The 27,530-nt window shown below is 40.2% G+C and overlaps 2 protein-coding genes across 2 annotated transcripts in view; one reads left to right on the top strand and one right to left on the bottom strand.

The window, feature by feature from the left end:
* The window catches only part of LOC118768190 (zinc finger protein 665-like), a 360,963-nt gene that overhangs the window by 59,944 nt on the left and 273,489 nt on the right, over positions 1–27,530 (bottom strand). The window lies entirely within an intron of this gene.
* On the top strand, positions 47–27,452 carry LOC118768074 (zinc finger protein 91-like; the record flags this gene model as incomplete). Its single annotated transcript, XM_036513870.1, has 2 exons — positions 47–1,067; positions 26,209–27,452. Coding segments are annotated over 2 exons (2,265 nt in total), but the record flags the coding sequence as incomplete, so codon positions are not given.

Here is a 27,530-nt window from a genome sequence, read left to right as displayed (position 1 = left end):
TCTCTTGATGAAATACCAAAAGATATAGGAAAACCGCTGTACTGTTTGTGATATCTGTGGAAAGTCATTTTCTCAAAAAGGTAACCTGAATACACACAAATACATTCATACAGGACAGAAGCCATATCACTGTGATATCTGTGGAAAATCGTTTTCTCAAAAGGGTAACTTCAATATTCACAAATATATTCATACAGGAGAGAAACCATATCACTGTGATGTCTGTGGTAAATCGTTTTCTCAGAAAGGCAGCTTGACTATACACAAACGCATTCATACAGGAGAGAAACCATATCGCTGTGATATCTGTGATAAATCATTCTCAGAGACAGGTGGCTTAACAATACATAAACGAATTCATACAGGAGACAAACCGTATCACTGTGACATCTGTGATAAATCGTTTTCAGGCCACGGCAACTTAGCTATACACAAACGTATTCATACAGGAGAGAGACCGTACCCTTGTGATATCTGTGGTAAGTCTTTCTCCCAGAAAGAAAGCTTAATAATTCACAAGCATATTCATACTGGAGAGAAGCCGTTTCTCTGTGATATCTGTGGTAAATCATTCTCTCAAAGGAACAGCCTGACTGAACACAAACACATTCATACAGGGGAAAAACCATATGATTGCAATATCTGTGGGAAATCATTCTCTGTCGGAAGCCACTTAATTAGACACAAATCCATTCATACAGGGGAGAAACCATTTCATTGTGATGTCTGTGGGAAATCATTTTCTCAGAATGGTATCTTAACTACACACAAACGCATTCATACAGGAGAAAAACCTTATCGTTGTGAGATCTGTGGTAAATATTTCTCTCATAAGGGTAACTTAACTACGCATAAACGTATTCATTCGGGAGAGAAACCACATCAGTGTGATACCTCTGAGCAACCATTCCCTGAGAATGATAATCTGACTATACATGTTTATATTCATACAGAAGAGAAACCATATCACTGTGATGTGAATGATAAATCCTTCTCTCGTACGGACAACTTAACTATGCATAAACGTCTTTATACAGGAGATAAACCATATCACTGTGATATCTGTGGTAAATCTTTCTCTGGAAGCAGTGGGCTGACTAGACACAAACGCATTCATACAGAAGAGAGACCACATCACTGTGATATCTGTGATAAGTCATTCTCCCAAGTCGATCACCTAGCTACTCACAAACTCATTCATACAGGAGAGAAACCACATCACTGTGGTACCTGTGGTGAGTCATTCCCTCAAATAGGTCTCTTAACGAAACACAGACTCATTCATACAGAGGATAAACCTTGTGACTGATAACTGTGGTATATTATCCTCTCAAAAGCAACAACCTACTATCCACAATACATAATTGGCGGCGAGCTGGCAGAAACGTTAGCACACCGGGCGTAATGCTCAGCGGTATTTCGCCTGTCGCTACGTTCTGAGTTCAAATTTCGCCGAGGTCGACTTTGCCTTTCATCCTTTCGGGGTCGATAAATCAAGTACCAGTTACGCTCTGGGGTCGATGTAATCGACTTAATCCCTTTGTCTGTCCTTGTTTGTCCCCTCTATGTTTAGCCCCTTGTGGGCAGTAAAGAGATAGGTATTTCGTCTACCTTTATGTTTTGAGTTCAAATTCCGCCGAGGTCGACTTTGCCTTTCATCCTTTCGGGGTCGATAAATCAAGTACCAGTTACGCACTGGGGTCGATGTAATCGACTTAATCCGTTTGTCTGTCCTTGTTTGTCCCCTCTATGTTTAGCCCCTTGTGGGCAGTAAAGAGATATAATCCACATGCATAATTATATAAGGCAAAGTCGACCTCCGCGGAATTAGAACGTGAAGACAGACAAAATCCACTAAGCACTTGAACCAGCGTACTAACGGTTTCTGCAAGCTCGCTAGACTGATGCATGCATTGAATATTGTAGAATAAAGAATAAGCAGGGCAGTGAGTTGGCAGAAACATTAGCGCACCGGGCGAGATGCTCAGTGGTATTTCGCCTGTCGCTACGTTCTGAGTTCAAATTCCGCCGAGGTCGACTTTGTCTTTCATCCTTTCAGGGTCGATAAATAAAGTACCAGTTTCTTACTGGGATCGATGTAATCGACTTAATCCCTTTGTCTGTCTTTGTTTGTCCCCTCTATGTTTAGCCCCTTGTGGGCAGTAAAGAGATATATCCACATACATAATTATACAGAAGAGTGACATGTAAATATTCATACAGGTGAGAAACCATATCATTGTGATGAAACCAGGCAGAAGACTGTACCACACCTGTGTGTTTGTTTTGCCATGGTTTTTATAGTTGGATGCCCTTCCTAAGCCCACCCTGAGTGTTTTTTTATGTAGTACCGGCACAGGTGAGGTCAGTTTAGGCATGGTTTTTACAGAAGGGCATCCAGGTGTAAAAACCATGCCAAAACAGACACAGTAGTCAGGTGCAGTCTTCCTCCTGGCCAGCTCCTGTCAAACTGTCCAACCCATGCCAGCAATGGAGGCGGATGTTAAATGATGATGATTGATTGTATCAATATTGAAAGTAATTTTTTGAAAGAAATGTCTTATCTCTACATATAAAGCTGAAGTTGTCTGTGTATAGCAGGTTTGGTAGCCTTCAACTAACACTATCTCCTCCGAGACCCTGCGGTGCAAGTTGACCAAAATTGAGAGTATGATAGAAGAAGGCTTGCTTTTCATTCCGTAGAAGAAAAAATTTTAATCGGACCATGTTAACACCAAAAATTATTTACATCAAAAAGGTGCTTTTTTTCTATGAAAATCCCTTTTTTTTACGCTTTTTTTACTGTTGTGTCATCATTTTTCGGTGTATTTCAACCAGAAAAATGTTCACTTAAAGAGAATAACAATCTACATAATGCAAAATATTTACTTTTCAAAAATTCCAATTCTAAAGGGTCGAAACAAACCTGAGCAACGCCAGGCGATACTGCTAGTATAAAATTAAATGCTTCCACAGAGGGGAAAAAAAGACATAACAGTGTGTAATGACAACTTACTCTTACTCTCTTTTACTCTTTTACTTGTTTCAGTCATTTGACTGCGGCCATGCTGGAGCACCGCCTTTAAGCGAGCAAATCGACCCCGGGACTTATTCTTTGTAAGCCTAGTACTTATTCTATCGGTCTGTTTTGCCGAACCGCTAAGTGACGGGGACGTAAACACACCAGCATCGGTTGTCAAGCAATGCTAGGGGTACAAACACACACACACAAACACATACACATACACACATATATACGACGGGCTTCTTTCAGTTTCCGTCTACCAAATCCACTCACAAGGCATTGGTCGGCCCGGGGCTATAGCAGAAGACACTTGCCCAAGATGCCACGCAGTGGGACTGAACCCGGAACCATGTGGTTGGTTAGCAAGCTACTTACCACACAGCCACTCCTGCGCCTAACTTGCTAACATAAATTATCTAACTACATCATTATCTATTGGGTTGGCAACTAAGTTCCCACAGTGTTTTTAAATTTAATTTTTTTAAAAGTTTAATAAAAAATAACAACTAATTAATCAATAATGTATACACCCTTGTTATTTACAACTTCTTCCCAACGTTCAACAAAATTTTCAATACCTCGTTGGTAGAAATCACCTGATTTCGACTCGAAAAATTGATCCAACCAAGCTCTCAATTCTGCATCAGAATTGAATGAAACTCTGTGCATAGCATTTGAAAGAGGTGGAAATTCGTTGGTGCCAAATCAGGAGAACGTTGGGTGTGGCAGCACTTTCCAACCATGTGTTTGAATGGCTTCCTTGGTCGTTTCATCTGTTGAACATAGAGTTCCGTGTTAACCGTTTGGTTCCGTTCAAGCAATTTGTAATGGATAATCCCTTCCTAGTCCCGCCATATGCACAACATCGTTTCATGCGGATGAAGATCTTGTTTTACGAGCAGTGTCGCCTGTTTACCGGGGCTAAGCCATTCCTTACGCTGCTTCATATTGATGTACAGGTACCATTTTTTGTCGCTAGTAACTATATTCGGTAAAGAAATCATTGCTTGTGTCCATGAGTTGAGTGGTGACGAGTAAGCAAACAAGCGAAGATTGTGGTTTGTTGATTTTTGTTGTTGTCACTTAAAGCATGCAGAAACCATGCTCCATACTTCTGAACCTTTCCCATCGAGTGAAGATGCTTCTCTATAGCAGTATGGGAGCATTCCATTTTCTCTGCCAATTCCCTTGTCATTTGATGAGAATTTTCATGTAAAAGTTGGTTTAATTGCTCTTCGTTGAACCCAACTGGACGGCCAGAACGAGGTGCATCTTTGAGGTCAAAATTTCCATTTTTGAACTTGGCATACCAATCACGAGCGGTTCTTTCAGCCATGGCACCCTCTCCATACACAGCAAAAATGTCGTGAGCAGCTTTCGTGGCCTTAGAACCTTGATTAAAAGCAAAAACAAGGAGGTGTCGAAAATGCTTGTTTTTCTTAACTTGACTTTCCATTTTAATGATCTGAAATTAACTAAAATTAACTAAGATTAATCTGGGAAAGAAAGCAAAATAGATTCCAAAATGATTCAAAAATAGAATTCTTGCAAAAAATAGATTCCAGAATTTAAAAACAATAAATTCCAAAATTTAAAAAAATGGTGGGAATTTAGTTGCCAACCCAATACTTTGGCGACATTGCTTACTATTCTGGGTTTTGTTTTAATGGAAAAAAAAAAAAAAGCCATTCCTTCAGAATATTATTTCCATCTCAGCTATTACCAGTTAAAAAAAAAGGTACTACTGATATTACAGGGTGGGCCAAAAGTCATGCACCAGAACATATGACATTTAAAAATTAAGTATAAAGTAATTTTTAATTAGCATGTTGATAGTATTCAACTGTTCTCTAAGGTAATATTTTATTCCACTTTTCATTTATACTCTATGAACGGAAGTAAGCTTTACAGATTTTCTGTTTACTTGAAACCTGAGTTTCCGCGAGTCTCTTTATAAAGTGTTGTTTTTGAAATGTATAATATATATATATACATACATAGGCGCAGGAGTGGCTGTGTGGTAAGTAGCCTGCTTACCAACCACACAGTTCTGAGTTCAGTCCCACTGCGTGGCACCTTGGGAAGGTGTCTTCTACTATAGCCTTGGACCGACCAAAGCCTTGTGAGTGGATTTGGTAGATGGAAACTGAAAGAAGCCTGTCGTATATATATATATATATATATATGTGTATATATGTGTGCATGTATGTTTGTGTGTCTGTGTTTGTCCTCCCAGCATCGCTTGACAACTGATACTGGTGTGTTTACGCCCCCGTTACTTAGCGGTTCAGCAAAAGAGACCGATAGAATAAGTAATAGACTTACAAAGAATAAGACCTGGGGTCGATTTGCTCTACTAAAAGGCAGTGCTCCAGCTTGGCCGCAGTCAAATGACTGAAACAAGTAAAAAAAGTAACAAAAAATGTAAAGTAAAAAAGTATATAATGTGAATTTTCAACCTTGGTGCACGACTTTTGGTCCAAGCTGTATTTGATTTTGGTGGTACATAGATGATGCATTCTTATATGTACATACAATTGTGTAATGCATATTTATGCAAATATGTAAAATGTACTTTATTCCAGACTGAAATTATTACTACATGAAAAAGGCTATGAAACAAGTGTAATCCATCGTAAGGATGTCAAGTGGTTAAATAAATACATTCACCTCTCCTTCCTCATGACTTTCTATGGTTTTTATTGTTTGTTCCTTCTCGAGCCATGCTTGGCTCAGAAAGGCCGGTTTCCTTGGCATATAGGTTCCCCACCTGGACGGGATGCTGCTCCGTCACAGGTGAGCTGCAAGATGGAGGAGGAAAGAGTGAGAGAAAGTTGTGGCAAAAGAGTCAGCAGAAGTTCACCATTACCTTCTGCCGGAGCCACTTGGAGCTTAGGTGTTTCACTCATAAACACACATCGTCCGGTCTGAGATTAGAACCTTCTATCCCTCGACCATGAGTCCGCTGCTTTAACTACTAGGCCATGTGCCTCCACAAATAATCTATGAGTAGGAGGTTCCTTCTCGAGCCATGCCTAGCTCATAAGGGCCGGTTTCCCGGTTTCCTTGGCATATAGGTTCCCCACCTGGACGGGATGCTGCTCCGTCACAGGTGAGCTGCAAGATGGCGGAGGAAAGAGCGAGAGAAAGTTGTGGCGAAAGAGTCAGCAGAAGTTCACCATTACCTTCTGTCGGAGCCGCATGGAGCTTATGTGTTTCGCTCATAAACACACTCATCACCCGGTCTGAGATTCGAACCCCAGATCCCTCGACCGCGAATCCGCTGCTCTAACCACTAGGCCATGTGCCTCCACATGGTTTTTATACACCTCATGAAATAATTTCATCAAATAGATCCTCTGGATATCTTATGCATAGACACTCTGCATTACACTTCTTCGTTTTGGATTACTGTGAGATCTGTTAAAGGAGATTTATGTGATAATCCCATATCTTATACTACACACACACACCTATATATGTATATATATTTATTTAACTGAAAAGTATATATTTCTCTACTACCCACAAGGGGCTAAACACAGAGGGGACAAACAAGGACAGACAAACGGATTAAGTTGATTTTATCGATCCCAGTGCATAACCGGTACTTAATTTATCGACCCCGAAAGGATGAAGGGCAAAGTCGACCTCGGCAGAATTTGAACTCAGAACGTAACAGCAGACGAAATACCTATTTCTTTACTACCCACAAGGGGCTAAACATAGAGGGGACAAACAAGGATAGACAAACGGATTAAGTCAATTACATCGACTCCAGTGCGTAACCAGTACTTAATTTATCGACCCCGAAAGGATGAAAGGCAAAGTCGACCTCGGTGGAATTTGAACTCAGAACGTAACAGCAGACGAAATACCTCTTTCTTTACTACCCACAAGGGGCTAAACATAGAGGGGACAAACAAGGATAGACAAACGGATTAAGTCGATTACATCGACTCCAGTGCATAACCGGTACTTAATTTATCGACCCCGAAAGGATGAAAGGCAAAGTCGACCTCGGTGGAATTTGAACTCAGAACGTAACAGCAGACGAAATACCTATTTCTTTACTACCCACAAGGGGCTAAACACAGAGGGGACAAACAAGGACAGACACACGGATTAAGTCGATTATATCGAACCAGTGGTTATTTAATCGACCCCGAAAGGATGAAAGGCAAAGTCGACCTTGGTGGAATTTGAACTCAGAACGTAACAGCAGACGAAATACCTATTTCTTTACTACCCACAAGGTGCTAAACACAGAGGGGACAAACAAGGACAGACACACGGATTAAGTCGATTATATCGATCCCAGTGCGTAACCGGTACTTAATTTATCGACCCCGAAAGGATGAAAGGCAAAGTCGACCTCGGCGGAATTTGAACTCAGAACGTAACAACAGACGAAATACCTATTTCTTTACTACCCACAAGGGGCTAAACATAGAGGGGACAAACAAGGATAGACAAACGGATTAAGTCGATTACATCGACTCCAGTGCGTAATCGGTACTTAATTTATCGACCCTGAATGGATGAAAGGCAAAGTTGACCTCGGCGGAATTTGAACTCAGAACGTAACAGCAGACGAAATACCTATTTCTTTACTACCCACAAGGGGCTAAACACAGAGGGGACAAACAAGGACAGACACACGGATTAAGTCGATTATATCGAACCAGTGGTTATTTAATCGACCCCGAAAGGATGAAAGGCAAAGTCGACCTCAGCGGAATTTGAACTCAGAACGTAACAGCAGACGAAATACCTATTTCTTTACTACCCACAAGGTGCTAAACACAGAGGGGACAAACAAGGACAGATAAACGGATTAAGTCGATTATATCGATCCCAGTGCGTAACCGGTACTTAATTTATCGACCCCGAAAGGATGAAAGGCAAAGTCGACCTCGGCGGAATTTGAACTCAGAACGTAACAACAGACGAAATACCTATTTCTTTACTACCCACAAGGGGCTAAACACAGAGGGGACAAACAAGGACAGACACACGGATTAAGTCGATTATATCGAACCAGTGGTTATTAATCGACCCCGAAAGGATGAAAGGCAAAGTCGACCTCAGCGGAATTTGAACTCAGAACGTAACAGCAGACGAAATACCTATTTCTTTACTACCCACAAGGGGCTAAACACAGAGGGGACAAACAAGGACAGACACACGGATTAAGTCGATTATATCGAACCAGTGGTTATTTAATCGACCCCGAAAGGATGAAAGGCAAAGTCGACCTCAGCGGAATTTGAACTCAGAACGTAACAGCAGACGAAATACCTATTTCTTTACTACCCACAAGGTGCTAAACACAGAGGGGACAAACAAGGACAGATAAACGGATTAAGTCGATTATATCGATCCCAGTGCGTAACCGGTACTTAATTTATCGACCCCGAAAGGATGAAAGGCAAAGTCGACCTCGGCGGAATTTGAACTCAGAACGTAACAGCAGACGAAATACCTATTTCTTTACTACCCACAAGGGGCTAAATACGGAGGGGACAAACAAGGACAGACACACGGATTAAGTCGATTATATCGAACCAGTGGTTATTTAATCGACCCCGAAAGGATGAAAGGCAAAGTCGACCTCGGCGGAATTTGAACTCAGAACGTAACAGCAGACGAAATACCTATTTCTTTACTACCCACAAGGGGCTAAACACAGAGGGGACAAACAAGGACAGACACACGGATTAAGTCGATTATATCGATCGCAGTGCGTAACCGGTACTTAATTTATCGACCCCGAAAGGATGAAAGGCAAAGTCGACCTCGGTGGAATTTGAACTCAGAACGTAACAGCAGACGAAATACCTATTTCTTTACTACCCACAAGGGGCTAAACACAGAGGGGACAAACAAGGACAGACACACGGATTAAGTCGATTATATCGAACCAGTGGTTATTTAATCGACCCCGAAAGGATGAAAGGCAAAGTCGACCTGAGCGGAATTTGAACTCAGAACGTAACGACAGACGAAATACCTATTTCGTTACTGCCCACAAGGGGCTAAACGTAGAGGGGACAAACAAGGGCAGACAAAGGAATTAAGTCGATTACATCGACTCCAGTGGGAAACTGGTACTTTATTTATCGACCCCGAAAGGATGAAAGGCAAAGTCGACCTCGGTGGAATTTGAACTCAGAACGTAACAGCAGACGAAATACCTATTTCTTTACTACCCACAAGGGGCTAAACACAGAGGGGACAAACAAGGACAGACACACGGATTAAGTCGATTATATCGAACCAGTGGTTATTTAATCGACCCCGAAAGGATGAAAGGCAACGTCGACCTCAGCGGAATTTGAACTCAGAACGTAACAGCAGACGAAATACCTATTTCTTTACTACCCACAAGGGGCTAAACACAGAGGGGACAAACAAGGACAGACAAAGGGATTAAGTCGATTATATCGATCCCAGTGCGTAACCGGTACTTAATTTATCGACCCCGAAAGGATGAAAGGCAAAGTCGACCTCGGCGGAATTTGAACTCAGAACGTAACAACAGACGAAATACCTATTTCTTTACTACCCACAAGGGGCTAAACACAGAGGGGACAAACAAGGACAGACACACGGATTAAGTCGATTATATCGAACCAGTGGTTATTTAATCGACCCCGAAAGGATGAAAGGCAAAGTCGACCTCAGCGGAATTTGAACTCAGAACGTAACAGCAGACGAAATACCTATTTCTTTACTACCCACAAGGTGCTAAACACAGAGGGGACAAACAAGGACAGATAAACGGATTAAGTCGATTATATCGATCGCAGTGCGTAACCGGTACTTAATTTATCGACCCCGAAAGGATGAAAGGCAAAGTCGACCTCGGCGGAATTTGAACTCAGAACGTAACAACAGACGAAATACCTATTTCTTTACTACCCACAAGGGGCTAAACACAGAGGGGACAAACAAGGACAGACACACGGATTAAGTCGATTATATCGAACCAGTGGTTATTTAATCGACCCCGAAAGGATGAAAGGCAAAGTCGACCTCAGCGGAATTTGAACTCAGAACGTAACAGCAGACGAAATACCTATTTCTTTACTACCCACAAGGGGCTAAACACAGAGGGGACAAACAAGGACAGACACACGGATTAAGTCGATTATATCGAACCAGTGGTTATTTAATCGACCCCGAAAGGATGAAAGGCAAAGTCGACCTCAGCGGAATTTGAACTCAGAACGTAACAGCAGACGAAATACCTATTTCTTTACTACCCACAAGGTGCTAAACACAGAGGGGACAAACAAGGACAGATAAACGGATTAAGTCGATTATATCGATCCCAGTGCGTAACCGGTACTTAATTTATCGACCCCGAAAGGATGAAAGGCAAAGTCGACCTCGGCGGAATTTGAACTCAGAACGTAACAGCAGACGAAATACCTATTTCTTTACTACCCACAAGGGGCTAAATACGGAGGGGACAAACAAGGACAGACACACGGATTAAGTCGATTATATCGAACCAGTGGTTATTTAATCGACCCCGAAAGGATGAAAGGCAAAGTCGACCTCGGCGGAATTTGAACTCAGAACGTAACAGCAGACGAAATACCTATTTCTTTACTACCCACAAGGGGCTAAACACAGAGGGGACAAACAAGGACAGACACACGGATTAAGTCGATTATATCGATCCCAGTGCGTAACCGGTACTTAATTTATCGACCCCGAAAGGATGAAAGGCAAAGTCGACCTCGGTGGAATTTGAACTCAGAACGTAACAGCAGACGAAATACCTATTTCTTTACTACCCACAAGGGGCTAAACACAGAGGGGACAAACAAGGACAGACACACGGATTAAGTCGATTATATCGAACCAGTGGTTATTTAATCGACCCCGAAAGGATGAAAGGCAAAGTCGACCTGAGCGGAATTTGAACTCAGAACGTAACGACAGACGAAATACCTATTTCTTTACTACCCACAAGGGGCTAAACACAGAGGGGACAAACAAGGACAGACACACGGATTAAGTCGATTATATCGAACCAGTGGTTATTTAATCGACCCCGAAAGGATGAAAGGCAAAGTCGACCTCAGCGGAATTTGAACTCAGAACGTAACAGCAGACGAAATACCTATTTCTTTACTACCCACAAGGGGCTAAACACAGAGGGGACAAACAAGGACAGACACACGGATTAAGTCGATTATATCGAACCAGTGGTTATTTAATCGACCCCGAAAGGATGAAAGGCAAAGTCGACCTCAGCGGAATTTGAACTCAGAACGTAACAGCAGACGAAATACCTATTTCTTTACTACCCACAAGGTGCTAAACACAGAGGGGACAAACAAGGACAGATAAACGGATTAAGTCGATTATATCGATCCCAGTGCGTAACCGGTACTTAATTTATCGACCCCGAAAGGATGAAAGGCAAAGTCGACCTCGGCGGAATTTGAACTCAGAACGTAACAGCAGACGAAATACCTATTTCTTTACTACCCACAAGGGGCTAAATACGGAGGGGACAAACAAGGACAGACACACGGATTAAGTCGATTATATCGAACCAGTGGTTATTTAATCGACCCCGAAAGGATGAAAGGCAAAGTCGACCTCGGCGGAATTTGAACTCAGAACGTAACAGCAGACGAAATACCTATTTCTTTACTACCCACAAGGGGCTAAACACAGAGGGGACAAACAAGGACAGACACACGGATTAAGTCGATTATATCGATCGCAGTGCGTAACCGGTACTTAATTTATCGACCCCGAAAGGATGAAAGGCAAAGTCGACCTCGGTGGAATTTGAACTCAGAACGTAACAGCAGACGAAATACCTATTTCTTTACTACCCACAAGGGGCTAAACACAGAGGGGACAAACAAGGACAGACACACGGATTAAGTCGATTATATCGAACCAGTGGTTATTTAATCGACCCCGAAAGGATGAAAGGCAAAGTCGACCTGAGCGGAATTTGAACTCAGAACGTAACGACAGACGAAATACCTATTTCGTTACTGCCCACAAGGGGCTAAACGTAGAGGGGACAAACAAGGGCAGACAAAGGAATTAAGTCGATTACATCGACTCCAGTGGGAAACTGGTACTTTATTTATCGACCCCGAAAGGATGAAAGGCAAAGTCGACCTCGGTGGAATTTGAACTCAGAACGTAACAGCAGACGAAATACCTATTTCTTTACTACCCACAAGGGGCTAAACACAGAGGGGACAAACAAGGACAGACACACGGATTAAGTCGATTATATCGAACCAGTGGTTATTTAATCGACCCCGAAAGGATGAAAGGCAACGTCGACCTCAGCGGAATTTGAACTCAGAACGTAACAGCAGACGAAATACCTATTTCTTTACTACCCACAAGGGGCTAAACACAGAGGGGACAAACAAGGACAGACAAAGGGATTAAGTCGATTATATCGATCCCAGTGCGTAACCGGTACTTAATTTATCGACCCCGAAAGGATGAAAGGCAAAGTCGACCTCGGCGGAATTTGAACTCAGAACGTAACAACAGACGAAATACCTATTTCTTTACTACCCACAAGGGGCTAAACACAGAGGGGACAAACAAGGACAGACACACGGATTAAGTCGATTATATCGAACCAGTGGTTATTTAATCGACCCCGAAAGGATGAAAGGCAAAGTCGACCTCAGCGGAATTTGAACTCAGAACGTAACAGCAGACGAAATACCTATTTCTTTACTACCCACAAGGTGCTAAACACAGAGGGGACAAACAAGGACAGATAAACGGATTAAGTCGATTATATCGATCGCAGTGCGTAACCGGTACTTAATTTATCGACCCCGAAAGGATGAAAGGCAAAGTCGACCTCGGCGGAATTTGAACTCAGAACGTAACAACAGACGAAATACCTATTTCTTTACTACCCACAAGGGGCTAAACACAGAGGGGACAAACAAGGACAGACACACGGATTAAGTCGATTATATCGAACCAGTGGTTATTTAATCGACCCCGAAAGGATGAAAGGCAAAGTCGACCTCAGCGGAATTTGAACTCAGAACGTAACAGCAGACGAAATACCTATTTCTTTACTACCCACAAGGGGCTAAACACAGAGGGGACAAACAAGGACAGACACACGGATTAAGTCGATTATATCGAACCAGTGGTTATTTAATCGACCCCGAAAGGATGAAAGGCAAAGTCGACCTGAGCGGAATTTGAACTCAGAACGTAACAGCAGACGAAATACCTATTTCTTTACTACCCACAAGGTGCTAAACACAGAGGGGACAAACAAGGACAGATAAACGGATTAAGTCGATTATATCGATCCCAGTGCGTAACCGGTACTTAATTTATCGACCCCGAAAGGATGAAAGGCAAAGTCGACCTCGGCGGAATTTGAACTCAGAACGTAACAGCAGACGAAATACCTATTTCTTTACTACCCACAAGGGGCTAAATACGGAGGGGACAAACAAGGACAGACACACGGATTAAGTCGATTATATCGAACCAGTGGTTATTTAATCGACCCCGAAAGGATGAAAGGCAAAGTCGACCTCGGCGGAATTTGAACTCAGAACGTAACAGCAGACGAAATACCTATTTCTTTACTACCCACAAGGGGCTAAACACAGAGGGGACAAACAAGGACAGACACACGGATTAAGTCGATTATATCGATCCCAGTGCGTAACCGGTACTTAATTTATCGACCCCGAAAGGATGAAAGGCAAAGTCGACCTCGGTGGAATTTGAACTCAGAACGTAACAGCAGACGAAATACCTATTTCTTTACTACCCACAAGGGGCTAAACACAGAGGGGACAAACAAGGACAGACACACGGATTAAGTCGATTATATCGAACCAGTGGTTATTTAATCGACCCCGAAAGGATGAAAGGCAAAGTCGACCTGAGCGGAATTTGAACTCAGAACGTAACGACAGACGAAATACCTATTTCTTTACTGCCCACAAGGGGCTAAACGTAGAGGGGACAAACAAGGGCAGACAAAGGAATTAAGTCGATTACATCGACTCCAGTGGGAAACTGGTACTTTATTTATCGACCCCGAAAGGATGAAAGGCAAAGTCGACCTCGGTGGAATTTGAACTCAGAACGTAACAGCAGACGAAATACCTATTTCTTTACTACCCACAAGGGGCTAAACACAGAGGGGACAAACAAGGACAGACACACGGATTAAGTCGATTATATCGAACCAGTGGTTATTTAATCGACCCCGAAAGGATGAAAGACAACGTCGACCTCAGCGGAATTTGAACTCAGAACGTAACAGCAGACGAAATACCTATTTCTTTACTACCCACAAGGTGCTAAACACAGAGGGGACAAACAAGGACAGACACACGGATTAAGTCGATTATATCGATCCCAGTGCGTAACCGGTACTTAATTTATCGACCCCGAAAGGATGAAAGGCAAAGTCGACCTCGGTGGAATTTGAACTCCGAACGTAAAGGCAGACGAAATACCTATTTCTTTACTACCCACAAGGGGCTAAACACAGAGGGGACAAACAAGGACAGACAAAGGGATTAAGTCGATTATATCGATCCCAGTGCGTAACCGGTACTTAATTTATCGACCCCGAAAGGATGAAAGGCAAAGTCGACCTCGGTGGAATTTGAACTCCGAACGTAAAGGCAGACGAAATACCTATTTCTTTACTACCCACAAGGGGCTAAACACAGAGGGGACAAACAAGGACAGACAAAGGGATTAAGTCGATTATATCGATCCCAGTGCGTAACCGGTACTTAATTTATCGACCCCGAAAGGATGAAAGGCAAAGTCGACCTCGGTGGAATTTGAACTCCGAACGTAAAGGCAGACGAAATACCTATTTCTTTACTACCCACAAGGGGCTAAACATAGAGGGGACAAACAAGGACAGACACACGGATTAAGTCGATTATATCGATCCCAGTGCGTAACCGGTACTTAATTTATCGACCCCGAAAGGATGAAAGGCAAAGTCGACCTCAGCGGAATTTGAACTCAGAACGTAACAACAGACGAAATACCTATTTCTTTACTACCCACAAGGGGCTAAACATAGAGGGGACAAACAAGGATAGACAAACGGATTAAGTCGATTACATCGACTCCAGTGCGTAATCGGTACTTAATTTATCGACCCTGAATGGATGAAAGGCAAAGTTGACCTCGGCGGAATTTAAACTCCGAACGTAACAGCAGACGAAATACCTATTTCTTTACTACCCACAAGGGGCTAAACACAGAGGGGACAAACAAGGACAGACACACGGATTAAGTCGATTATATCGAACCAGTGGTTATTTAATCGACCCCGAAAGGATGAAAGGCAAAGTCGACCTCAGCGGAATTTGAACTCAGAACGTAACAGCAGACGAAATACCTATTTCTTTACTACCCACAAGGGGCTAAACACAGAGGGGACAAACAAGGACAGACAAAGGGATTAAGTCGATTATATCGATCCCAGTGCGTAACCGGTACTTAATTTATCGACCCCGAAAGGATGAAAGGCAAAGTCGACCTCGGTGGAATTTGAACTCCGAACTTAAAGGCAGACGAAATACCTATTTCTTTACTACCCACAAGGGGCTAAACACAGAGGGGACAAACAAGGACAGACAAAGGGATTAAGTCGATTATATCGATCCCAGTGCGTAACCGGTACTTAATTTATCGACCCCGAAAGGATGAAAGGCAAAGTCGACCTCGGTGGAATTTGAACTCCGAACGTAAAGGCAGACGAAATACCTATTTCTTTACTACCCACAAGGGGCTAAACACAGAGGGGACAAACAAGGACAGACAAAGGGATTAAGTCGATTATATCGATCCCAGTGCGTAACCGGTACTTAATTTATCGACCCCGAAAGGATGAAAGGCAAAGTCGACCTCGGTGGAATTTGAACTCCGAACGTAAAGGCAGACGAAATACCTATTTCTTTACTACCCACAAGGGGCTAAACATAGAGGGGACAAACAAGGACAGACACACGGATTAAGTCGATTATATCGATCCCAGTGCGTAACCGGTACTTAATTTATCGACCCCGAAAGGATGAAAGGCAAAGTCGACCTGAGCGGAATTTGAACTCAGAACGTAACAGCAGACGAAATACCTATTTCTTTACTACCCACAAGGGGCTAAATACGGAGGGGACAAACAAGGACAGACACACGGATTAAGTCGATTATATCGAACCAGTGGTTATTTAATCGACCCCGAAAGGATGAAAGGCAAAGTCGACCTCGGTGGAATTTGAACTCCGAACGTAAAGGCAGACGAAATACCACTGAGCATTTCGCCCGGCGTGCTAACGCTTCTGCCAGATCACCGCCTTGAAAAGTATGTTTATATATCTATGTGTATGTATGTGTGTATGAGTATATTCATGCATAGTGGAGGCGCAATGGCCCAGTGGTTAGGGCAGCAGACTCGCGGTTTCGTTGTGAGTGTTTATTGAGCGAAAACACCTAAGGCTCCACGAGGCTCCGGCAGGGGATGGTGGTGATCCCTGCTGTACTCTTTCACCACAACTTTCTCTCACTCTTTCTTCCTGTTTCTGTTGTACCTGTATTTCAAAGGGGCCGGCCTTGTCACTCTCTGTGTCACGCTGAATATCCCCGAGAACTACGTTAAGGGTACACGTGTCTGTGGAGTGCTCAGCCACTTACACGTTAATTTCATGAGCAGGCTGTTCCGTTGATTCGGATCAACCGGAACCCTCGTCGTCGGAACCGACGGAATGCTTCCATCCATTTATGTATCAGGTGAGTGTTTGAGGATTGTGTGTCTATGCATATGCATCATTAGACGTGTGTGAGCATCTATAAATAAGTGTAGCCTCATCTGTCTATCTGTATAAGCATATCTTCTTTGTTAGCATACAAACTGCACTCAATGTGTTTATCGTTTTCGATAAAACCAGTCTTATGATGGCCTAGCATGTTGATAGTATTCAACTCTTCTCCAAGGCAATGTTTTATTCCATTTTTCATTCATTTATACTCTACAAATGGTATCGAAACCGCGATCCTATGACCGCGAGTCCGCTGCCCTAACCACTGGGCCATTGCGCCTCCACTGCACACTGTGTAGAGTTGTTAACATTAGGGAGAGCAACGATGTACAGAAACAAAGGCAAAGTAGACCCTGGAGTGACACGCAGTCTTTGGGCCCATTGGATCCTGTCAAACTATCCAATCCATGCTAGCATGGAACATGGAAGCCAACTGATGATATTGATGATACTAAATGAGTATAATTGTAAGTGAGTGTTTATTGAGCAAAAACACCTAAAGCTCCACGAGGCTCCGGTAGGGGATGGTGGTGATCACTGCTGTACTCTTTCACCACAATTTTCTCTCACTCTTACTTCCTGTTTCTGTTGTACCTGTATTTCAAAGGGCCGGCCTTGTCACTGTCTTTGTCACGCTGAATATCCCCGAGAACTATGTTAAAGGTACACGTGTCTGTGGAGTGCTCAGCCACTTGCACGTTAATTTCACGAGCAGGCTGTTCCGTTGATTCGGATCAACCGGAACCCTCATCGTCGTAACCGACTGAGTGCTTCCACCCGAGGCTCCGGCAGGGGATGGTGGTGATCCCTGCTGTACTCTTTCACCACAACTTTCTCTCACTCTTATTTCCTGTTTCTGTTGTACCTGTATTTCAAAGGGCTGGCCTTGTCACTCTCTGTGTCACGCTGAATATCCCCGAGAACTATGTTAAGGGTACACGTGTCTGTGGAGTGCTCAGCCACTTGCACGTCAATTTCACGAGCAGGCTGTTCCGTTGATTCGGATCAACCGGAACCCTCGTCGTCGTAACCGATGGAGTGCTTCCATCCATTTCAAGGGGCCGGCCTTGTCACTCTCTGTGTCACGCTGAATATCCCTGAGAACTACGTTAAGGGTACACGTGTCTGTGGAGTGCTCAGCCACTTGCACGTTAATTTCACGAGCAGGCTGTTCCGTTGATTCGGATCAACCGGAACCCTCGTCGTAACCGACGGAATGCTTCCAGTCCAGTATTCAACTCTTCTCCAAGGCAATGTTTTATTCTATTTTCCATTCACTTATACTCTACAAATGGTAGAAAGTTTTACAGATTTTCTGTTTGTTTGAAACCCGAGTTTCCACGAGATTCTTTATTAGATTTAGGATTAAATCTAATTTTATAGTATAAATATATATATATTAAATTAGAGATAAAACCACTATTAGGCAAATCAAACAGTGAAAAACATAAACCAAAACATAGAAATTTATAAGTATAAACTATTAATTTAAATATTAAAAAAAATTTTACTTTAAATTTAAATAATTTGAATTTTGAATTTTATATTTTATATATTTTGTATTAATTAATTTTATTTCTATGTATTGATTTATGATTTTCACTGTTTGATTTGCCTAATAGTGGCTTTATCTCTAATATATATATATATATATATATATATATAAACGATGATGATGATGATGATGATGATATATATATATATATGTGTGTGTGTGTGTGTGTGTATATATATACATACTAGCAAATGCACCTGTCCTTTGCACGGTTTAAGTTGCTTTTGTGGTATTTTTTTCACCAAATAATTGAACTATCGAGAAGGTTTATGTCAAATAGCCACTGACCATTGAGTGTTTCTTGTGGCAAACACCTGAATTGACTATCCCTCCTTGCTTACTGTGTGTGTATCATCATCATCATCATTGTTTAGCGTCCACTTTCCATGCTAGCATGGGTTGGACGGTTCAACAGGGGTCTGGGAAGCCAGAAGGCTGCACCAGGCCCAGTCTGATCTGGCAATGTTTCTACGGCTGGATGCCCTTCCTAACGCCAACCACTCTGTGAGTGTAGTGGGTGCTTTTTACGTGCCAGGCGAGGCTAGCAACGGCCATGATCGGATGGTGCTTTTTACGTGCCACCGGCACGAGGCCAATTGGGGCGGAGCTGGCAACGGCCACGTTCGGATGGTTCTCTTATGTGCCACCGGGCACTGGTATCACAGCTGCAATTTCTATTGATGTTGATCGATGTGTATATATAATTTTTCTATATCTATAAAACGGTCCTTGGACGAAAATTGTATGCACATTTTGCTTTGACGTTTAATGGCGGCCAAACTGAGGCTAGGATCGAGCTGAAAATTGGCAGGGATACTAAATGCATGGTGAGGATGTGACCCGCGATGGTTAAAATTCGCAAGCTATACAGATGTGGTCGCTATGGCAAAAAGAGTGATTTTTTATCGATTCAAGGGGACTTTTCGAAATATGATGAAGGGGCGATAACAATAAAATGCTTAATACTTAATCCGTTCCTAGGTTAATCGGAAACAGATTACCATGCTACACATAAATCTTCTCGGTAGTTCAATTATTTGGTGAAAAAAATACCACAAAAGCAACTTAAACCATGCAAAGGACGGGTGCGTTTGCTAGTATGTATGTATATATACACACACACACACATATATATATGTATATATATATATATATATATATATATATATATATATATATATATATATGTATATATATATATATATATGTATATGTATATATATATATATGTATATATATATATATGTATATATATACATATATATATATATACACACACACATATATATATATATGTATATATATACATATATATATACTTTTTTTGTGTCGTCTCCTTGTGTTCTTGTCTACTTAGTAATTTATATTTTATGTTAAATTCCATATATATATATATATATATATATATTAAATTAGAGATAAAACCACAATTAGGCAAATCAAACAGTGAAAATCATAAACCAAAACATAGAAATAAATTTAATTAATAAAAAATATATTAAATATGAAATTCAAAATTCAAATTATTTAAATTTAAAGTAAAATTTTTAAAAATATTTAAATTAATAATTTATACTTATAAATTTTCATGTATTGGTTTATGATTTTCACTGTTTGATTTGCCTAATAGTGATTTTATCTCTAATTTATTATATATATATATTTATACTATAAAATTAGATTTAATCCTAAATCTAATTTTTCCCTGTAAGTTTGGATTTACTCCCTAATATTATTATTATATATATATAATCAACATCAATGGAAATTGCAGCTGTGATACCAGTGCCGGTGACAAGTAAGCGAACCATCCGATTGTGGCCGTTGCCAGCGCCGCCCCGACTGGCCTCCTTGCCGGGGGAACGTAAAATGCACCATCCGTTGATGGCCGTTGCCAGCTTCGCCTGGCCCCCATGCCGGTGGCACGTAGCACTATCCGTTTGTGGCCGTTGCCAGCCTCGCCTGGTCCCCATGCCAGTGGCACATAAAAAGCACCATCTGTCCGTCGCCGTTTTCCAGCTCCGTCTGGCACGTAAAAAGCACCCACTACACTCACGGAGTGGTTGGCGTTAGGAAAGGCATCCAGCCGTAGAAACACTGCCAGATCAGACTGGGCCTGATGCAGCCTTCTGGCTTCACAGACCCCAGCTGAACCGTCCAACCCATGCTAGCATGGAAAGCGGACGCTAAATGATGATGATGATGATGATGATATATACATACATATAGTTTGCCATGCTAGCATGGAAAACAGCTGCCCTTCTGTTTCAAATATCTTATTACCATTAGTGGCTTTTTCACACACATTTGTCTGTCTGTCTGTCATGAAGAGATATCAATAGCTTTCACTGGAACAAGACACTTGCCCGTTTCTATACAGCAAACGGAATATTTCCCAAGTAATAATAATAATAATAATAATAATGAAATTATTGCATACGGTCTCAGGTGCACCACAATTTGTTAAAAGTGTGTATAAAGCATAAGCAGTAATGTACAAATGTCTGGGAAGCGAACAATGTATGAGTCAGATACATGCTTGTGTGTGTATGGAGGGGAGAAAGATCAGGTGTAGTGTTGGCGAATCTCAGAAAGGATGGAAGTTTTGAAGGATGCAGTGCTCCGACAACTAACAACTGATGCTGGCAGTTTGTTCCATGCTTCAGCAACTCTCAGCGTGAAAAAAATGTTTCCGAAAGTCATGGAAGGAGCTGTTCTGTTTTCTGACTTTGTAAACATGTTCACGGGTGTTAGACGGGTGGAGTTTGAAAAGGTGCTCAGAGTTATTGTTTGTAAGATGGTTAATAATTTTCTCCCCTCCATACACACACGTAAGCATGTATCTGACTCATACATTGTTCGCTTCCCAGACATTTGTACATTACTGCATATGCTTTATACGCACGTTTGACAAGTTGTGGTGCACCTGAGCACTGTATACAATAATTTCATTATCATTATTATTATTATTATGACCGACGGAATGCCAGTAGATCGCAGTTCTGTAACGAATGAATGTGTAACGTGAAAGGATCTATCATCGAAGCACTGGCAGGGTGTCGAGATCCTTTCTAGTCACATACAAAAATTCTTGTAGAAAACAAACAGACGAAACTCAGGTTAAAGGTGAACAGACAACTTGGTTTATTGATTCATGGTTGTACGTTGTCTGATGGGGGAATAGACAGCCTCTGATATATTGGTGGTGTTGGTCGTTGAGGTTGGTTGGAGTTGGTTGAAGCTGGTGTGTGGCTGTCAGAGCCAGGAAAACCGTGACCGATCGCAGTGCCGTCTTGAGCCGAAGAGAGAGATTTGAGGTTCGCGGGCTCGAGAGATGTTTTCCCGCACATGCGCATGGGGAAGACTTCCGGTGGCCACCCGGAAGTAGTCCCATTCTGCGCATGCGCGCCGAACCCTACACAGTAGCATCACTACAAATGAAACCGTAAGAGGGAGAAAATCGAGCTGGATTTCTGACGAAACCAAAACAATCCGGGGAAGATACAAAACTAGGCACGGGTGTCCCTTGGAAGCGAAACGAATAAGTAAATACATTTGACGTCATTTATTGAGGAATTTTCTTTTAAGTTGTTAAACGGGTTTAAGATTTTCATCCACCGCGACCACGATCACCATAGCAACCGCTACTGAGTTTTGTGGTTTTATTTGTTGGAGAGGGAAATTCAGGTTTTGCTTCCGTTTCCGTTGTCGGGAAATGAATTTGGCGCAATTAATGATTTTTAATTGAAAAGATTCCTTTATAATTGCAATAACAGGTAAGATATGATATGATATATGATATGGTATATGATATGGTATATGATATGATATATGATATGGTATATGATATGATATATATATATATATTATAATATAAATATATGGATATATACATACCTATATATACATACCTACATATATATGTATATATACACATGCATACATTGGTACAGGACATAAAAAAAAAAACGTTGAACACAATGAAAAACGAAAACAAAAACATAGAAACGAGACATACAACATAAAGAATATTCCCCTTCTTTAGTGGTCCCTGTTTCATATATATATATATACATATATATATATATATATATATATACATATATATATATATATATATATATATATATATATATATATATATATAAAAATATAGGGTGAAATTAATTAATTTGAAATAATCATTAATTTCACCAAGTAGATTTCGGCATGTAAAAGCCCCATTCAAGGAAGGTTTAAGTAATACTAAGTAATTAAGGGTTTAGCAACGATTTGCCTCACCACACACCGAATTTAGAAATAGCAGTCAAAAGAGTTTTGCTGTGGTTTTACTGGGATCTCCCTTTTAAGTAGAAAGAATAGCCAAAACTCTTTTGACTGCTATTTCTAAATTCGGTGTGTGGTGAGGCAAATCGTTGCTAAACCCTTAATTACTTAGTATTACTTAAACCTTCCTTGAATGGGGCTTTTACATGCCGAAATCTACTTGGTGAAATTAATGATTATTTCAAATTAATTAATTTCACCCTATATTATTATATATATATATATATATATATATATATATATATATGAAACAGGGACCACTAAAGAAGGGGAATATTCTTTATGTTGTATGTCTCGTTTCTATGTTTTTGTTTTCGTTTTTCATTGTGTTCAACGTTTTTTTTTATGTCCTGTACCAATGTATGCATGTGTATATATACATATATATGTGGTGAGGCAAATCGTTGCTATATATATATATATATATATATATACACTTCTCCATCTCGTTTCCCGCGTTTTTCTTTCTTTTTTCCCGTTGCAATCGTCTTGATTGCTCTCATACATATAATCAATTAATTCCATTTATAGATTGTATATTCTAATTAAAGTGTCCCATATGTTTGGTTGTTCGCTGGAATTGAGTGGATTAGAAAACGTTGCTTTGTTGTTCCTGTGACTGGTCAGAAGCGTGACAAAGCGACATTGCTTCCACCAATTGAAAAATACATCAAACCTGGCTCAGTTATGTACAGTGATTCTTGGACGGCTTAGAAAGATATACAAACATTGGGTTCTCGGCATTACATGATAAACCACAAAGAAAACTTTGTTGACAGCATACATGCACACATACACACAAAAAACATGGAACATTTAAGGCGATTTTTAATAGCCGGGTATTCGTTCAGACTATCTACACCTGTACCTGGCCAGGTATTTATTTATCTCTGCTTGAGAAAAATGAATGATGCTGCACCAATTTTTTTTTAGCTTGTATTAAATAATTTTGACCTCAGAACCCATTAAAATACTTGCTTTATGTTTTTAACTTATCTCTCTGCTTTTATATAATATATTGGGTGTGTAGGCATTTATAAATTTATATTTATATATATTTTAAAAGTGTCCCGTATATATGGTTTTCTAATCTGGCAACCCTATCCAAACGTGTCCCTTATGAGCCTATACAATTGCTGATACAGCATAGAATTCACACTCGATCAATGTATGATAAAAGTTACACATTTCTCCAAACTGATCTACAATAAATGTTTGTTTTGAAGTTATATAATTTGTTGATATTATTTAATATAGAAAATACTTGGTGTTAGATGCTAAGATACAGTGATGAGAGATAAACGAAGGGATAAGTTTGTTCATTAAATGCTAATGATGGTGGTTATCTAGTGAATATGCGATGGAGCCATTGAGTAGATGGTAACCATGTGAGAGTGAATGTGTGGAAAATATATTTCCTAGTCACTGAGAAAATGTTAAAATATAACAATGGTAGGAAATTCTCAAAATAAGGTCTTCAGAGACAAAACCCCACTTAAGCAAGTCTTTTGCTCCCTAACTTGTTACATTCTACCAACTATTTCTAAGTTAGCACTCGCTCTCCACTCCACATTTGACAGCATCTATTTTCTTGTATTTATTGCACATGTACATCTACTATTTTTCGTGTTGACGTTCCTCTAATATTGCTGCATATCTTATGTATCCATATCTTGCACTGGATACACCTTATCGAGTTTCTTCATATTCCTTTTCCATATTTCAAGCAGGGCCATTTCCCTGTAGGATTTGTCTGCTTACTAACTAATTAAGACTTTGGTCTCTGCTAAATTAACTCTAAGGCCCACTAATTGCAGACCCTGTTTACACACCTGAAATTTCTTTTCTCTTGCTGGTATTGATTCAGCTGTAAGATGAACAGCATAGAGGGTCTCACAGGGGCAGCCCAGTATATATATATATATATATATATAGCGAGAAGTTGAGGTTATAAAAGATAATGGTGTTATTGAGACCCAAAGGTGTCAGGTAATGCTGAATAAGTGCTATAGACAGACCATAGTTAAGTTCCAGATTCGGTAATATTGCGAATAAATGGTTCAATGTTGGTTCTATGTCAGCGTGTGTATATAAGATGTGTGTGTGTGTGGTGAGTTAGTGACTAAATTATAGTGATGTTTATGTTTGATCTGTTCTAAAGGTCATGACACTCATGAACACTAATTTCCTAAATAGATCTGCTCAGTCGGGTGTGACCTAGGGCTAAACAACAGTGACTTATGTTTCCTAAGACAGTAGAATGTTATTGGCCAGTATTTTGTAGTTTAGCATTTTACATAATACTTGAAGGTGGACGAGCTGAAGGCTGTGCATATGTGGACATTACACAAGGTTGTATCATATAATTTTAATAACAAAATAAATTTTAAAGACTAATTATTGGGGTAAAAGTTTATATCCACAGTTTATGATTATGAAAATATAGTTATATTTTCTATTGTTGAATCTCTGCTTTTTAAGTCTTTCCTATATCTTCTACTGTTTCTGTGTCATTTCAGAATATGAAATGTTTGTGGTATAAAGGAGTTTTTACATCAGATCCATCATGAATATTGATCATCACTTGAAGACTAATGGAAGATATTATAAATAATATATATAACCCTGTTTCTATAACAAATCTCTGGTAAATAACTGAAAATATTTCTTCTGAATTAATAGCAACATTTGCTTTATTCCATTGCCAGGAATATTTACAAAAGTATCGGACCTTCTGCTTGAACTTGGAAAAATCTGCAAATGTGTTTGTATTAGCTTCAGATATTCACAAAGATCAGATCAGCTGTAATTATAGCTGTAGAACTTTTTGAATCAACCAAGAAATATATAAAGAAGAAACAAAAAAATACATTTTGTGCTTGTGTACTGGAGAACAATAATGAATCCTGAAGAGATGCCAAAAGAAAGAGAAAAATTATCACACCAATGTGATATCTGTAAAAAGTCTTTATCTAGTAAGGGAAATCTCGCTGCTCACAAACGTATCCATGCAGGAGGAAAGAAATATCGCTGTGAGATATGTGGAAAGTCTTTTATGCAGAAAAGTAGTCTTACTTCTCACAAATACACTCATACAGGAGAGAAACCATATCATTGTGATATCTGTGGTAAATCATTCTCTCATAGGAGTGGCTTAAGTTATCACAAATACATTCATACTGGAGAGAAACCATATTCTTGTGATATTTGTGGTAAATCATTCTCTCATAAGAATAGCCTTACTTATCACAAATCAATTCATACAGGAGATAAACCATATCACTGTAATATCTGTGATAAATCCTTTGTAGGAAGAAGTGACTTAACTTCTCATAAACTTACACATACTAATGAGAGGCCATATCAGTGTGATATTTGTGGTAAAACATTCTCTCAGAGGCGTGGCCTTACTTATCACAAATCCATTCATACAGGAGATAAACCATATTCTTGTGATATTTGTGGTAAATCATTCTCTCAAAAAAGTCACCTTACTCATCACAAATCCATTCATACAGGAGAGAAACCATATCAGTGTGATATCTGTGATAAATCCTTCGCAGTAAGAAGTAATTTAACTGCTCATAAACTTACACATACTAATGAGAGGCCATATCAGTGCGATATATGTGGTAAATCATTCTCTCTAAAAGGTAACCTTACCACTCACAAATACACTCATACAGGAGAGAAACCATATTCTTGTGATATTTGTGGTAAATCATTCTCTCATAGGAGTAGCCTTACTGACCATAAATACACTCATACAGGAGAGAAACCATATCACTGTAATATCTGTGATAAATCCTTTGTAGGAAGAAGTGACTTAACTTCTCATGAAGTTACCCATACTAATGAGAGGCCATATCAGTGTGATATTTGTGGTAAATCATTCTCTAAAAAATCTAACCTTACTAGACACAAATCCATTCATACAGGAGAGAAACCATATCAATGTGATATCTGTGATAAATCCTTCGTAGTAAGAAGTAATTTAACTGCTCATAAACTTACACATACTAACAAGAGGCCATATCAGTGCGATATATGTGGTAAATCATTCTCTCTAAAAGGTAACCTTACCACTCACAAATACACTCATACAGGAGAGAAACCATATTCTTGTGATATTTGTGGTAAATCATTCTCTCGTAAGAGTATTCTTACTTATCACAAATCAATTCATACAGGAGATAAGCCATATCACTGTAATATCTGTGATAAATCCTTTGTAGGAAGAAGTGACTTAACTTCTCATGAAGTTACCCATACTAATGAGAGGCCATATCAGTGTGATATTTGTGGTAAATCATTCTCTAAAAAATCTAACCTTACTAGACACAAATCCATTCATACAGGAGAGAAACCATATCATTGTGATATTTGTGGTAAATCATTCTCTCGTAAGAGTATTCTTACTTATCACAAATCAATTCATACAGGAGATAAACCATATCACTGCAATATTTGTGATAAATCCTTTGTAGGAAGAAGTGATTTAACTTCTCATGAAGTTACCCATACTAATGAGGGGCCATATCAGTGTGGTATATGTGGTAAATCATTCTCTAAAAAATCTAACCTTACTAGACACAAATCCATTCATACAGGAGATAAACCATATCATTGTGATATTTGTGATAAATCCTTTGTAAGAAGAGGTCATTTAATTACTCATGAACTTACACATATTAATGAGAAGCCATAACAGTGTGGTATTTGTGGTAAATCATTCTCTCAGCTAAGTTCTTTAACCTCTCACAAATCCATTCATACAAGAGAGAAG

Source organism: Octopus sinensis, linkage group LG27 (assembly GCF_006345805.1).
Source record: "Octopus sinensis linkage group LG27, ASM634580v1, whole genome shotgun sequence".
Taxonomy (NCBI): Eukaryota; Metazoa; Mollusca; class Cephalopoda; order Octopoda; family Octopodidae; genus Octopus; species Octopus sinensis.
Note: the sequence above shows the minus strand (reverse complement) of the source record. Positions and strands in the feature narration are given on the sequence as shown.